General features: G+C 30.2%; 1 protein-coding gene across 13 annotated transcripts in view; it reads right to left on the bottom strand.

Annotated features, from left to right (window-relative positions):
• Positions 1-14,942, bottom strand: part of Ndae1 (Na[+]-driven anion exchanger 1) — a 61,021-nt gene that overhangs the window by 20,930 nt on the left and 25,149 nt on the right. For 5 of the 13 annotated variants that reach the window (XR_015544300.1, XM_087403661.1, XM_087403660.1 and 2 more), the window contains 8 exons: positions 14,666-14,800; positions 9,172-9,237; positions 6,963-7,101; positions 6,274-6,493; positions 5,775-5,898; positions 4,852-5,028; positions 2,063-2,167; positions 162-265 (listed from right to left, as the gene is read on the bottom strand). Coding sequence is in view for 12 of the 13 variants with exons in the window: in XM_087403661.1 (XP_087259787.1) it covers positions 162-265; positions 2,063-2,167; positions 4,852-5,028; positions 5,775-5,898; positions 6,274-6,493; positions 6,963-7,101; positions 9,172-9,237; positions 14,666-14,800 (1,070 nt within the window). In the remaining variant the exon portion in view is untranslated. Of the gene's footprint in view, positions 1-161; positions 266-2,062; positions 2,168-4,133; positions 4,197-4,851; positions 5,029-5,774; positions 5,899-6,273; positions 6,494-6,962; positions 7,102-9,171; positions 9,238-14,665; positions 14,801-14,942 lie in introns of all 13 variants that reach the window. The other 8 variants (XM_087403665.1, XM_087403666.1, XM_087403663.1 and 5 more) reach the window with 7 other exon arrangements.

The following is a 14,942-nucleotide window of genomic DNA, read 5'->3' as shown; positions in this document are numbered from 1 at the left end:
ATTTTACAATAATTTAAAGATTATTAATATAATAATTTAAATATTTTTTATTATAAAATTTTCATCATATTATAATACATAACTATCATAGTGAGATTACGCTAAGTTAGGAAGATTTAATTTCTCAAGGATCTGATTACGTGAATAATATATTTACGAACCTTGTGATTAACGTCTCCGTTTTCTAAAGCGGAGGAGCTGTGATTTCTGCTGATAGACACGCTGCTGGGACTCCGATCCATGCCGTTGCTTCCTGGTTCTTGGCCTGAAAGAGATCTAGCTTACTACCTACATTTTTACACATAGTTTGAATAATAATCCCTGTCAATAGCATGCAATGAGGAAAATGATGGCTTTCATCCGCCTATGTGTCATTAATCCTCCAAAATGTGCGCGCGAGACAGATTACAATTTGTACAGCTCGAATTTCACGCGCCACGTCATTCGCACGAATTTACCTCTGCGTTCCGCTTTAAGACAATCTGTCACAGGATAGAAAAGAGCAAACACGTTAACAACATAATCATTCATCAAATCTCCGCGGAGACTTATGATTTTTTTTGGTTAATTCAAGCTACATGTTTGCAAAATAACAAGAAATCGGCTTAGAGCTTGAAAAAAATTTTTTTTAAATTGTTCCTTTTATACACAAGCGTGAAATTTGCTCATAAATTCAAATCAAAACTTTACTTTGGTAAAGAATTAACATGTGAGCTTAGAATATACCAGAACTTTATTAAATTAAGATACGGTAATAATAACATTGTAATATTAAATGTACAATTTATAATATTTATTAAACACATCAAACTGTAGGTAAAAACGTTTTGTTTGAACAAAACTGTTCAAGATTTATCTTTTAAAAAAATCACGAAATAAAAGCATTTAAAAAAAAAATGTAAATGAATGTAAAAATGTTTATTAAAGATATAGTTTTTAACAATTCATAGATATTAATGATTTTTAACCGCGAAATAAAATGATATTGATTTCTGTATATTTACAATCACAAATAATAATTCAATATTCACGGTTTTGTCTTATTTGCAGCATTATGTTGCAATTTTATATTATCTTTGAGTTTTATCAATTAAATATGCTATTTTGCGAAACAGATTATCTCAAATTCTCATCAAAAAGAGAGTTAAATCTTTTACGTATAAATATCTGTTTAATATTTGACAGAATTTAAGCGTCATCGAAAAGAGATGTTATCAGTTATAAAATACAGACGGATTTTAAGATTATTAAACCGATATTGATTGCGCGATAATCAAAAATCACATTAATTTATTTATAATTCTAAATCGTTTTTTTAAATATTAGCATGCATGATCGATATATCGCTCGATTTATTCGATTATGCAAATCAAATGAACGTTTGATCGAAACCTACTATACTTAAAGTAGCACTTGACCTTTGCATCAAATGTTAGTGACGATCACTAGTGATTCTTTATAAGGATAACCTTATTATAAATTTTTTTAAACCTGAAACCTTATCATATTAAAATAATACAAACTCTACTTTGTAATTTGATATTCCTCTATAATTTTTTAGATATTGTATTTTCAATTGAACAGAAGATCGCTTGGAAACACAATATCTGTTCAAACATTTCTAGATTTGTGATATTTAATTAATCTGTTATATTCTTACAGTTATTTAAATTCAAAAAATCCTTAGATTATTTTTAATAAATGTATAATAATTAATATTTCTATCATTCATTTCTACGTCGAATCTTCTTTCTACGAGTAATTTCAAAAATTGGCAAGAGGCATAATAACATTTAGCGCAATTTGTAAATCGGCCACCATTATGGAATATGATAAAGATACTTTGATCTTTCTAACAAACGACAAAGTTTGTTAAATCTTCCGGAGTTCCAATAACAATCCATTTCGATCTCACAATGGTTTCTCATTTGTCGAGCACAGCGTGGATAATTGCTACTGCAGATTAATCTACTTATACGTATGGAACTTCACTACGGATTAATGCAGCTCGCGAGTATAAAGGTGTGTATGAGTAGAAAGCAAGCACAGAAAAGCGGTTTACCGGGATTGCCGGGTATCGCAAGGAAGCGGCTACCAGCATTCAGCGCTGCTCCACTGCCCTGACTTGTTGCGCCGGCGATCGCCGGAGCGGAATTCGATTCCTCCACTAAAAATGAGCATGAAACACAACACCAGGATTGTCTTTTATTTACAAAGGAAGGTGCGAGAAGGAACAAAGGATTCGCCACCATAATAACTCGCGATCGCTTTGATCTCAAAGTTACTTAAAATGTATAATAAAATGATTTGAATATATATCGTTCGTTTTTCATCGTATTTCTCATCGCGAAAATAATCCTTCAGGATACAGGATAAATCGTTAGTCGAAATTAAAAATAGTTTCGTTAGTATACACCAGAGATTTAAACTCAATCTGGAAATTTAATCTGAGAAAAGATTGTTGCGTGCAAACAAACAGCCTGGTTCCGGAATATTCCATGTACATGAGTACACGTGCTGATTGCAATATTATCGTGGGGAGAAAATTATACATGCAATTGTTTCTATTTTTATATAGAAAATATACGCATAATACCAGGGCGTGGCAGTGGTAAATACGTTACAAAATCTCTTTGTGCGACTTTACCGCACGTTTCATCGCATTGTTGATGCTTTAACGTCGTTTCATTTGCATATATTCGTCAGTAAATTTCGCGGCAGTCGCGAAGCTCAAAATGGCTCACGAACCCTCGACATTTAGAAGATATACATAAACAACGAAACGCTTCATTAATTAACAAAGAACACAATAACGTAATATTTCATTGAATCACGGTCCATTGAATGCGTTCAATGCTATATATTGCACTTATCGTAAATCGCTTTAATATTTTAGAGTCTAAAACTATATATAACTTAAAATATATAACAAACCGAAAAATTATTACATTTTTGCAATAATTCACAATAATTTACTTTTTGCCATAATTCAATATTTATTTTCTTTCGTTCTATGAAATATATGCGTCTCAAAATATAACATTAAAAAAATCGTATTTATTTTCGCTTCTTCGCAGGTTATAAGGAGAATGGATTAATGTTACTGAAAAGGATACTGAAAAGAGATTAGTCGATTATAACACTGAGAACTATAAATGCACAATAATGAATGTATAGTAGACAGGGTTTACATCGAATTACGTGCACTTAGTAAGATCACATAGAAAGATCCATGCCTCATGATTGGAATTATAAATGTTGGCCTACATTATCAACGAAGGAACGTGCATGTTGATCAATGGATAATGAGACCGCGAACAGTAAATTATAGTAACGTCACGTATGATAGGAAGTAAACCCGTCATTCGCAAATATATTACAATCCTCTATATTCTCATCATACATTTAATATCGTTGTCTGATCTTATTTGTTTAAACTGAAGGGTGATATCAGTCAATATCAATAGAAAATGGTAATTAGACAGCCACATTTAATGCCAGTGAGAATACAGATTACGGGTGACCACAATCCATTTCTCGTATTGCTGTAACCGCATTAGCAACCACATAATCAATTTCAATGTGTATTGCGAATGATCAAGATGTGTCTAATATTTGAGAGGTAGAATTGAACACAGTAGTTGTGGCTAGAATAGGTCAGACGCGTATCTACAGTGTAGTTGACATTTATACTCTTGTCGATAAGGACACGTATAATTTGTAGAAGTGGTATTTTCTCGTGGATTAATATCTGACTGTTCGAATCAATGACATGTAAAAAAAACTATCAAACTGTTACGAAATTTTGAATCTGTGCGACATCTATTTTGCCAGATTACTCGGAATTCTCGTTTCGCGCAAGAGAATGTTGTGTCCTTATAGTTGAAACTCTTGTGCATTACAATAAAAATAATTACAATTCCATCGACATAGTTAAAATAATAGGAGACAGGATTGACAAGAAACCGAAATGATGAATTTCGTCGCGCGTCGATCACGAGCTTATATGATAAGACACGTGATAAGACACGAAAGATGACAGAAAAGAGATTTTAGTATAAACGGAAGATAAGTGAGAAGTAGAATTTTGTGCAGATTCGTAGAATCGAGAATAAACCATCTGGCAAGCTAACCTTTTAGCGGACACATCGCGAACCACGTCGTGAATCCCACCACGTGGGGTATGCCAAATTCGTCTGACAAAAGAAAAGAAACGATGGTAAGTTACAAATTTTCGACCGGCTTGAGCTCCGGAGCACGAAGAGGGTGACTCGATGAAGGCGATGAGCAGTCTTGATGACGCCAATTATTTCACATTGACAATCAATTAGCAAGACAATCACCAAGAAACATCAGGCAGTTGGGGAATGACCATGATGGCTTGTAAATCCAATGGATCGCGGACGGATCCAGCGACAATCGAGATTGTCTTGATCCTCGCTTGATCGGCACGCACTAAGACACACAATCCAATGATACCAAGTTATAGCTAAAAGTATCGCTTGCCTCCCAAATTCGTATAATCATAGATTATCATTCTAAAATTTTAAAATTTTGTCCTTAGCGTATTTAATTAAAATAAACTTTTCAAGAATTACATTATTCCTTATTGGCATATCAGAATGTAAGCCTATTCAGTTTATCAAATCACGAATCTCTCAGGATCGAAGTTGCAGAACTAGACTTGCCAATGCTTTTAATTTCGCAATAAAAACATCCTAGCATTTGCGAAGCAATCGATACACGCATGTTGTAATTGTTAGTGGATTGTTCCATTGGGGTGTGGTTAAAAAAGCGACGAAAGCACCGCAATCCAAGGCTGCTTAGCGGATGAACTGGCCTAAGTTGTACCTGGAACCAGAAGGTACGGCCCTTTGAGGTCTTTCGCCTCTTTCGACAGCGGAGCCATGTTCGAGTTCGGACAGCTGCTGCTGCGAGCCACGGACGGTACGTAAGTATCCTTTGGATCACGACGCTCCTGCAAATCTGACGTCAACAACGCATGCATACCACATGAACAGTCGCTATCTGAAAATGTCGATTGTGTCGTACGTGTTTTAACAAAGTTAGCACACTCTAGGACCCTTGGACCCGACTCTTTCGTCTCGCCACCGTCATCAGGGTGGTCTTCAACGAAAATGCAGGTAAAAATAAAAACAAAATTGGATTAGAAATTAAGAGAAATTAAATTAAATCAAACTCTTAATGACCTGAAATATCAAAGATGAAAGAAAATTAATTTGTAAAATAAAAATTAAGAAATAAAAAAATTGAGCCTTTAATTCAGCCTCAAATTAAAAAATTTATTATTATTATATATTCATTTAAACATTATTTCGGATCATTATGAGCCTATAAAATAATAATTAAATATATATATTAATTTAAATAATAAAAATTATGACAGGTTATAGAAATATATTATCTTGTTTATGAATTAATAATTATAGTGTTTATTACACCATTTATCACATAATAAATTTATTAAACAAAATTTATTTATTATTAAATAAAAAACAAAATACAATTTAGAAGAAATGGTAAATTAAATATAAATATAAAATAAAAAAAGAAAAGCGCATGTGAAGAAGGATATGTTAGATAGGTAAACGCTGAGGGATGGTGCTAAACGCTGAAACAATCTGTGTTTTTCTGAGCGCCATGTGCCTGATATTAAAAACACATGTATGTACATTATTTGTGTAGAACCATCGGCAACCTGTCGAAAAATAATTTATCGATACTGTGAGAGGAAGAAGTAACGTGAAACTTACTCTTTGAGGAGGAATGATTACGTCCTATCTCAGCTAACGATCTTATGATCGGTAACTTCGACATGTTATTGTCTTTACGTCTTTCGTGTTGATGCCGATGTCGGACAAGAAGGGCTTCTCTCACCTAAAATGATATTATAGTCTGTCTAGTCGATTTATTAGAGGTGCACGTGTGCCTGACGTGCCAAAGTATTGATTTACAGATCAAAAATATAAGTAATAAGTATAGATAAATCATAAATCTTTTAGTTCTCTTAAATCAATAAAGGGTGACATTATTTCCCATTAGCGGTAACGTTACTTTTTGTGTAATCAATAATTTAGTTCCTGTCTTAACGAGATATGAATGAATTTTATATATATGCGTTATATCAATAGCGAATGTGAGGATTATAAATGTATTTGTGATCTATTTAAGGATATCGTAAAACTTTCCACTTCAATAGGACAGGTGTTTGAATGATTTTTTTCTCACGCGCGTACATGACTATATTCTTACCTTCTCTCGCAATTCGACTAACAATACTCCTTTATTAATCATGTTATCGAGAACAAGATCAGCTATTTGTTCTAAGCTGCCTGCTTCCATATCGAGCATAACAGTCCCGTTTAAAAGCAGGCTCCTTAATTCAAAGAGTGAGTGCAGTGATAAAGTGGCAACATGAGGTTTGCTCCACCTATTGCCACCTTCTTCGACATCTTCCTCGAACTTGATCCATCTGTGTATATTATATTTGTACGTACATTATTTGTATATGTACGTATAATATTTGCGATATTTCTTTATAAAAATATTTCGTATTTTATTTTAAAGATGAAAATAAAACTTTCAGCTCTTTTAGTCTTTTTTTGAGTTGAAAGTTGAAAGTTGAAATATGTATAAATTCAAAACGCTTTGATTTGTACTTTCAAAGAATTATTATTACAGTATTTTATGTATAAAAACTTTTACTCGTGTGTATTATTAATATTTATTTATTTTGACATACTCAAAGAATTAGGTACAATTATGTGTTTTGTATTATACGTATTTTGTTATATGACTGTTCTACATACGCAGAACCGAATAAATTAGATATTATTTTATGAATATTTACTATTGTGGAACGGATGATTTCAATGCATAAACATATTCTCGCATTTCAAAAGGTTAAAATCGACAAAGTGGAGTTGTAATTCGACTTTTACCTTGCTGTTTCCTTCCATTCCATTTCATCGCCATCCTTGACGAGCTCCTCCATTTCCGAGAACAACGGATGTGATTCGTGTGCATCATCACCGACTTCCTCGCCAAGGATAAACTGCACTCTCTGGGCTGGTGGAGTGACTAAACAATTGTGCGATAAGGCGTGAATTACCAATTTCAAAGTCATAATCGCTAACAAAGGTATGCGAGAATATATACAATATTCAAACAGAGAGGACATACATTTATATCAGAATATATATGCCAAGTATAACAAGATATAACAAATGAGAAATTTGTTTTAAATGACATCGTTTACGAAATGTTCAGCTAAATGTGATTTAAAAGTTGACAAATGCAAAATACATACAATATTATAATATTATAACAGCAGACATACTGATCTCAATTTTGTATTATTTACATTATTTATCAAATAGAGTGACAACTTTTACGAGGACTTGCACGTTAATCAGAGATAACAACGAATTATTAAGAAAAATCGGTTATTCTTATTTGCGTGCAGAACAGTATGCAAGCAAGTAAACTATCAATTTCCATGCCATGTTCCATTTTATTCTTTGCGCATCTCAGCGAATGAATGTAATGTTCAGAAAAAAACGTTACATAAATATTTATATAAAAGAGAAACTATTTGTCTAATAAAATATCAACAGAGATAAGATAAATTCTTATATGTCTAAAAGAATTGTAAAAAAATTGTGGAACAAAATATTCAGATGAAGAAACAAGGTTTGGCGAGGACTAAGAGATGTCACCACAAAATTTAAGTATCTGACATTACTTGATGTCAATGAAACTTAAATAACAGAAAAAAGGGACAGAATTCCGTTTTTGAAACATCTTTTGAGTACGGTCACGTCAAATTCAAAGCGGAATGAAAGGAAGTTGACGTTGATCGATCGATCGGCAAATAGCGTAAAATGTATAGACGTATTATGTGTATGAACGTATGTATACGCCATGATAGATGACGCATGCACATTAGAGAGATTTTTTTAAAAGACACATAGAAAGCAGAATGAAAAGATAGAAATCTTCTGATTAAAACAATTGTGTAACCTGTTGTGTAATGTAAGTCAATATAACTAGAGTTGGGTAAAATACTATTTTATAAAATAGATGGCAAGGGAAAAAGCTATTGCATAGCCCCGACCTGTTCTATAACTATCGCCGATGTAAAGAAAGACTTTAAGGTCAATCAATTATTATATACTGACCTATAAGATCTTATCATAAGATTATTTAAAGCGTTATCTATATATACAAATATTTTTCATAATATATTATATTTTTAAATGTTATATTTTTATTTTAGTAATAAAATTAATATTCGTGAATAACTTAATTATTTTGTACTTTAATTTTAAAATGAGAAAATAAATTTATTCAATTATAATAACTATTATAAATTATAAATCTCCTAAGCAACTCTATTATATCTCGTACTCAATAATACGTAATGACAAAATTTTTTTAATACCCAATTATCACGAGCGATGTATTTACTCATTTATTGTAGCATAGTAACGTTAACAACACAAAAATTAACACTCGACAGTGTTTATTTCCCGCAAATGTGGAAATAGCGGTCTTACCCTCCTCTGAAATTATATATGTGTTGTGTCGTGCGTCGTCAAAATTTCGGTACCGTTCGTACATCCCACAAGACTATGAATATTTATTTTTAACCTGCGCATTGCGTAATCGAATCATTATACCTATCATAATTTGCACCGGACACCTGCAGAATTAATAAACCCACGCGCGTTGCAACGCATGGCGAGGCACTTATGGTACAAATGCGTTCGATAACATCAAATACAATCACGTTTATATAACAGTAATGAACGAATCAAAACGATGTCTGTGTGATATACAAGCTACTTGTGTCTGATAAACGTTGATGCACGTGACGCGATTATCGCAGACATCTGAAACATTATGTTAGGTTTAAAATCTAATCAAGATTGTTATTTTTCGCGGAACATGATCTTGATGAAAGCGTCATCAGCAACCAATGGCTCGTTGATACCTCGTGCGCAAATAGTGGCATAATAGTGAAGACGTGAGATTATTCAACGAGAAAACTTGAAGGATCGTATTGCGTTGCGGGATACACGAACGATCTCGCGTAAAGTATTTGCATCACATAAAGGAGCCTCGTATGTATGCATAAGGGTGGCTTACATATCATCTCGCCGGCGGGGTCGCAGATGCTAGCGAGACGACCCCTGCGCGCCATCAAAAATTGTCCTGCAATGTCAACGGCGATACCGTGTCATTCGGACTAAAGGAATATTGATTTTCGAGAGAATTTGCGTCGAATCTTTTTAGATTATTGACATACAAGATGAGCGGATTAAACTAAATAATTCCAATTTAATTACGAAAAACAAAAATTCGTCTTTCTGCAGAGAAAATTATTTAATTCTTTTTATAATTAGATATTATTTGATATAGTAAAACATTGTTGGTCTATCATTTGTGTTCTCAATTAGAGAGAATCACGAATGTAAGCACGAGAATTGCGGTATTGATTTAGCTTATAGCTGTTCTTGATGAAGAATATTTTAATCACTTGTCTCAACATATACACGATGTTTATTAAAGATATAATTGGATATTGCGATGAAAAGTGTTGACAAATTGATTAAGTGTATCTTGAATATTTCTCATTGATCATATGTGCACATAAAGGAATTCAATTTATTTACTTTGATTTGATAACTATTATAATTTACGTCAAAACCGTATAACGCTTCGCTAAACTTCCATACTTAATAGCTCTCTCAATGTTCTAATAAGTGGCATTTACAGCACAAACAGGAAGAAATACATTAGACTTTTAAAAGCTGTGTTTTTCGCGATTTGTATTTTATTACATAATACATATATATATATAAGTAATTTTTTAATATACGATATATAAAACTTTATATTTTAAATTACTTATGTTAATAATAGATAAAACATAATTTTTTTTTATCACAATAATTAAATAATGGACAAAGGAATTTTTGTTTGACATCATTTCATTTTTCCCCTATTATTATCTGTTATTAAAATTTATTAAATTTATGATCTTTATTTATATGATGTGACTTTTTTTCTAAATATTTTTTTAATATTGATTAATAAGTGAATTAAATAATTGATTATTTTATGTAGAATTAAATGATTGATTCTATGATTTGATATTCTATGTAGAATTTAAATCTATTATTTATGATTTGATTAATATAAATCGACTTTTTAATTTTGCGCAAAAAAATTTTTAAAGATCCGTCAAATTTTTACGTTTAATTAAAATTTAAAATCTATCGCTAAACTAACTAAAGTATAAATGAGTTAGTAATTAATATAACAAGATTCTATAAAGTTATGAAGATACTTCGATATTATATAAAATAAGTTGTAGCTATCTATAAAAGAAATCAAGTGACTTGAGATCTAATATTAATTGATTCAGTCTGCAGTGGTAGAAATTAATATATGAACTGAGAAATAGAAATTATATATTTCAGCATTTTCAGGAAAATATTTAAATCTAATAGGAACAAAATTTTTAATAAATGAATAATATAATATTTAATACTTCAAATCTATTTAATATATTTCAATTACATCAATTTTAATTTTAATATTCTATGTTTTAATTTTAATATTCTATGTTTTTCGAAATAAATTTTCGATTTTTTTTTATAAAATATTTTTTTAACTATCATTCCTTTTTTGTTGTCAGTTTTTAAAGTTTGAGTATATAAAAAATGATATGCCATTACTAGCATCGCAATGATTAATACATTCTAAGGATTGTTCATTTATTGGCACTGAATGTATATTCTTTAGAATTTATTAGCTATTGTAGATACAAAGATATTGTAAGTAAATAAAATGATATTGCGGTCAAATCATGAATGCTTCGTTGCAACAGAAATTAAATGGATAGTGCTATAATTAACTGATAAGAAATTGCAATTGAGGGTTTTATCTGTGTGCTTTCTCAAAAAATCCATTTTCTGAAGATGTAGTTGTAATGAGGATTTGTTTCGTTTCATCGACTCTTGTCAAGCAAAATAACACGAAATATATATCGTATACCAAAATAGATATATCTTTGTAAAATAGATAACATAATAATAGATACTTCTCTTATGTGTTCAATCCCATTTTTTGTGCATGTTCTTTTTAATTGGGTGAGTTGTATTAAAGAAAAACGAATATATCAATACAAAATTATATTTGAATTAAAATTTAAATATATTTCTTTTATGTGATTATTCTTTTAATTTATAGAAATTTGATTAATTTGTAAATAATTTGAATAATATTTATTTACAAATATATCTAATTAATTGAAAACTCTTTTGAGTATGTGAAAAAGCAATATGTTTTCATTTCACTTAATAGAAACGTTCAAAAATTTGACTTGAGAGAAAAGTTGCGCCTTGGAAATCTGGCGATCAATATTTTCCAAGAAGTTCCTCATCTTTATTGTGTTTTACTCATTACAACCGTTAATTTGATCAATTATTTTAACGTCTTTTAATTTTTCACTAAAATGTACTTCACGACAAATCGTCCTGATTTTATTCGATTTTGAGCATACTTTACTTTATCCAGAAGTTTCCGTTAAAGAGTCTTTTAATGTGCTAATTAAATTACACAAAGATTTTTTGATGTATCAAGTTAAAGAGTTATAGAAAAAAATAAAACTGTAAATTAATATACAAACATATTTTATTTGAAACAATATTAACTTGATTATTTAAAATAAAATACTTAATAATGAAAAGCCAAATTTTATGAGATAAAAACAAATTTTTATCAAAAAAAAATTTTTATCAACTCTACAATAACAATTTTTTTTGCATAATTTGTGTACTAATTTTATAAAAATTGACTGAAATTACTATTTATGTCTTATGTTTATATTATTGTTATTTTAACATAAAATACAAAGATATTATTTCTTTCTCATAAGACTTTTTTTATTAAAGATAATAAATTATTATTGATGAATCAAGCTAAATCTTAGCTATATATATATATAGTTAAAAACTATATAAATAAATTAATAACAAAATAACAGACGATACGCTCTTAAATGCGGCTACCTTTAAAGTGTTATTCGAATAAAATAATTATAACAAAAGCAATTATATAACATCTTGTATATGTTAAAATACGGAATTAACTAAAAATCATACACTGTAAAATCATACACTATAACAATAAAATGTTTTTTTTCAATTGTTCAGAAGTTAATAGTTCTTGCACGCTTACGGTACTATTAATTTCAAAAATTAATTGTCCAAATATAAAGAAAGAAGTTTTACTGTTATAGATTAGATAACTTCCTTGAATGTATGATTAAAAATTGCTTGTGCTAATATAATATGTCGGATAGCAACAATTTGGATAATATTTTGTATATCAAATAGGATTCACTTCTCAAGTAATATTTTTTTTTTTCATCTTGGTGCACATAAAATCATTCCCGTATATTGAAGGACTACTACAGTATTTCAGTATCGACTGTCTTCTTATATTCGAGGTATCGGAAGTAGGGTGAATATCCGGATAAGTCTCGACAAGTGGTTGGCGCGCTGCCATTCGGTTCGATACTGCCGCAAAAGTGCATATTAGACATTTCAGCATTTCTGAACTGGTTTTAGTATGATAAAGTAGTTGTAAATTTTTAGAACAATCAGTGTAATAATTCCATGCAATGACCGCTATTTTTGAAATGAGATTCAATTTAAGTGGACGAAATAATATAGCACTGTCAACGAAGTATGAAATTCACGCCGCTACAAAATGCAAGGCTGCGAGTCTCATTTCATTTTTAGACTGGCACAGTCTTCTTTTGTTAAATTTACCAACTGTCTGTTCTAAACAAAAGCAGAAAATGTATATCACATAACTGAAATTTGATTGATATAAATTAGATACTTTATATTTATAGACATTATATTTAATTAAATAATACTTTTTTAGAAACTATGTATTAAATGTAATATTAAATAAATAAGAAATTTATATGGGATTAAAAGAATTGTTTCTGTTTTTAAAAAATATATAATATTTTGCATATAAAAACAACTTGTAACTTATAAATTAATTATTATTAAAATGAAAACATATCGATAATAATTATAAAATTATTTTGTATATCTCTTTAATTTATGTAATATTTTTTTTACATGTGTAAAACAATTATAAAATATATAGTATTCAAGTTGTAAATAAATTGAAAAATTAATTTTACGTATATTAGAAATACTTATGTATCGTTTTTGAAAGAACGTAGTACGTATTGATGCCAAATTCTAAGAATTGAAAATAGTATAAATATCGTGGGATGAGTACGATATTATAAGATTTGACTATTTCATTATATTGCAAGTGCATTAAATTAACTTTCAAGCTGAATGATTAGGATATTAATTTTCATCTAATCTTGTAAATTCTTAGTACAATTATGAAGATTCTTGTGATTTTATTAACATAAGAGATGGAGATAATGGCCAAAATCGAGCAATTATGTCACAAAATAAGAATACTAATCAAATTTATTCTTTGAGAAAATATCAAAACAAAAAACGTTTCAACTCTACTTAATCTCCATCAATTTGGATGGATTAAAAAAACCTTCCTATCCCTCTGATGAAGATTTAGTAAAGTTGAAATATTATTTTGATATTTTCTCACAGAATAAATTTTATTTATTGTTTTTATTTTGTAACATCCATTATTATTCGATTTTGGCTGCTTACAAAAAGTCCTATACTATCCTTTATTCATTATATATAATATAAGAACTTATTCTTTTGCATTTTCATATGATTTCGGTAAAAGCCAAGTTATATTGCATACGTAATTAACGTTTCGCATGCTTACGTGTAAATTCTCCTTTCTACCGCAACATTCTATTAAGCTACAGTATTTGAAACATCCGTTTATTGATAGGAATGTTGGATACGATAGTATCTAATCAAATGATATATCGAAATAGTTATTATATGAAACAATGTATAAATGTTTTGTGTATAGAATATACAAATAAGTTACGTATAATTTAACAATAGAGAAACATGTATCAATCTCAACAAACATCAACTAACAATAATTGTTAATTATAATTTCTTACTCAATAATATAACAATAATACATTCTATTGGCATTCCAAAACGTTGGCATTCCAAGAATGGATCTGGACATGGAGAAAATCTGCAAAACGCATAATCTTTAAACAGTAATACATGTTGCACGTAACAGTTATATTTTTGAGTAAGAAATTATAAGAATTTGTAACTAACAATTATGTTATTATTAGGTAGTGTTTGTTAGAAATAGATGTAAAGTACAAAATTCATTTTTGATGAAGTATTATATAAGTACATCCTATTGAATTAATTCCCTAACGTTGAAGGATAACTGAATTAACATTAGTAATCTACAAAAGGAATTAAACATCTATTTCATAATCACCACATCCGCACAGTATTATTTTGTACGTTCGTCATTATACAGATTTATGTATAGTACCGATATGTCATTATACTTTGTCACTGATTGAACAAGGTCGAAGTATTGCACAACGCAACATCATTATTGACAAGAGTCGCACAACTTTGTGGAGCACAAAAGAAGAAACGAAATGAAGCTCGAGACTTACTTGGTCTATCGTTGTCGGCATCCTCCTTACCACAGGGGTACGGCTGCCGTTGTGAATGGTGATGTTTATGGTGTCGACGATGTCTCCTTTCCCCTGGTAAATGCACGCCCACATACACCGTGTGCGCTCTGTGACCTGGAAGCAGATGAAAGGGATGCCCCGTCATATACAGTGCCTCGCAACTCACACCATGGAGAAGATGCGCGGATTTAGAGCGATTCTCCCTGATATGAAAGTGCACGCGACACACGAACTTTTCTTTCGTTACAAAAGAAAA

The sequence above is a fragment of the Acromyrmex echinatior genome, chromosome 2 (genome assembly GCF_024713525.1).
Source record: "Acromyrmex echinatior isolate Ae372 chromosome 2, ASM2471352v2, whole genome shotgun sequence".
Classification (NCBI taxonomy): Eukaryota; Metazoa; Arthropoda; class Insecta; order Hymenoptera; family Formicidae; genus Acromyrmex; species Acromyrmex echinatior.
This window is presented reverse-complemented; position numbering and strand designations above follow the sequence as displayed.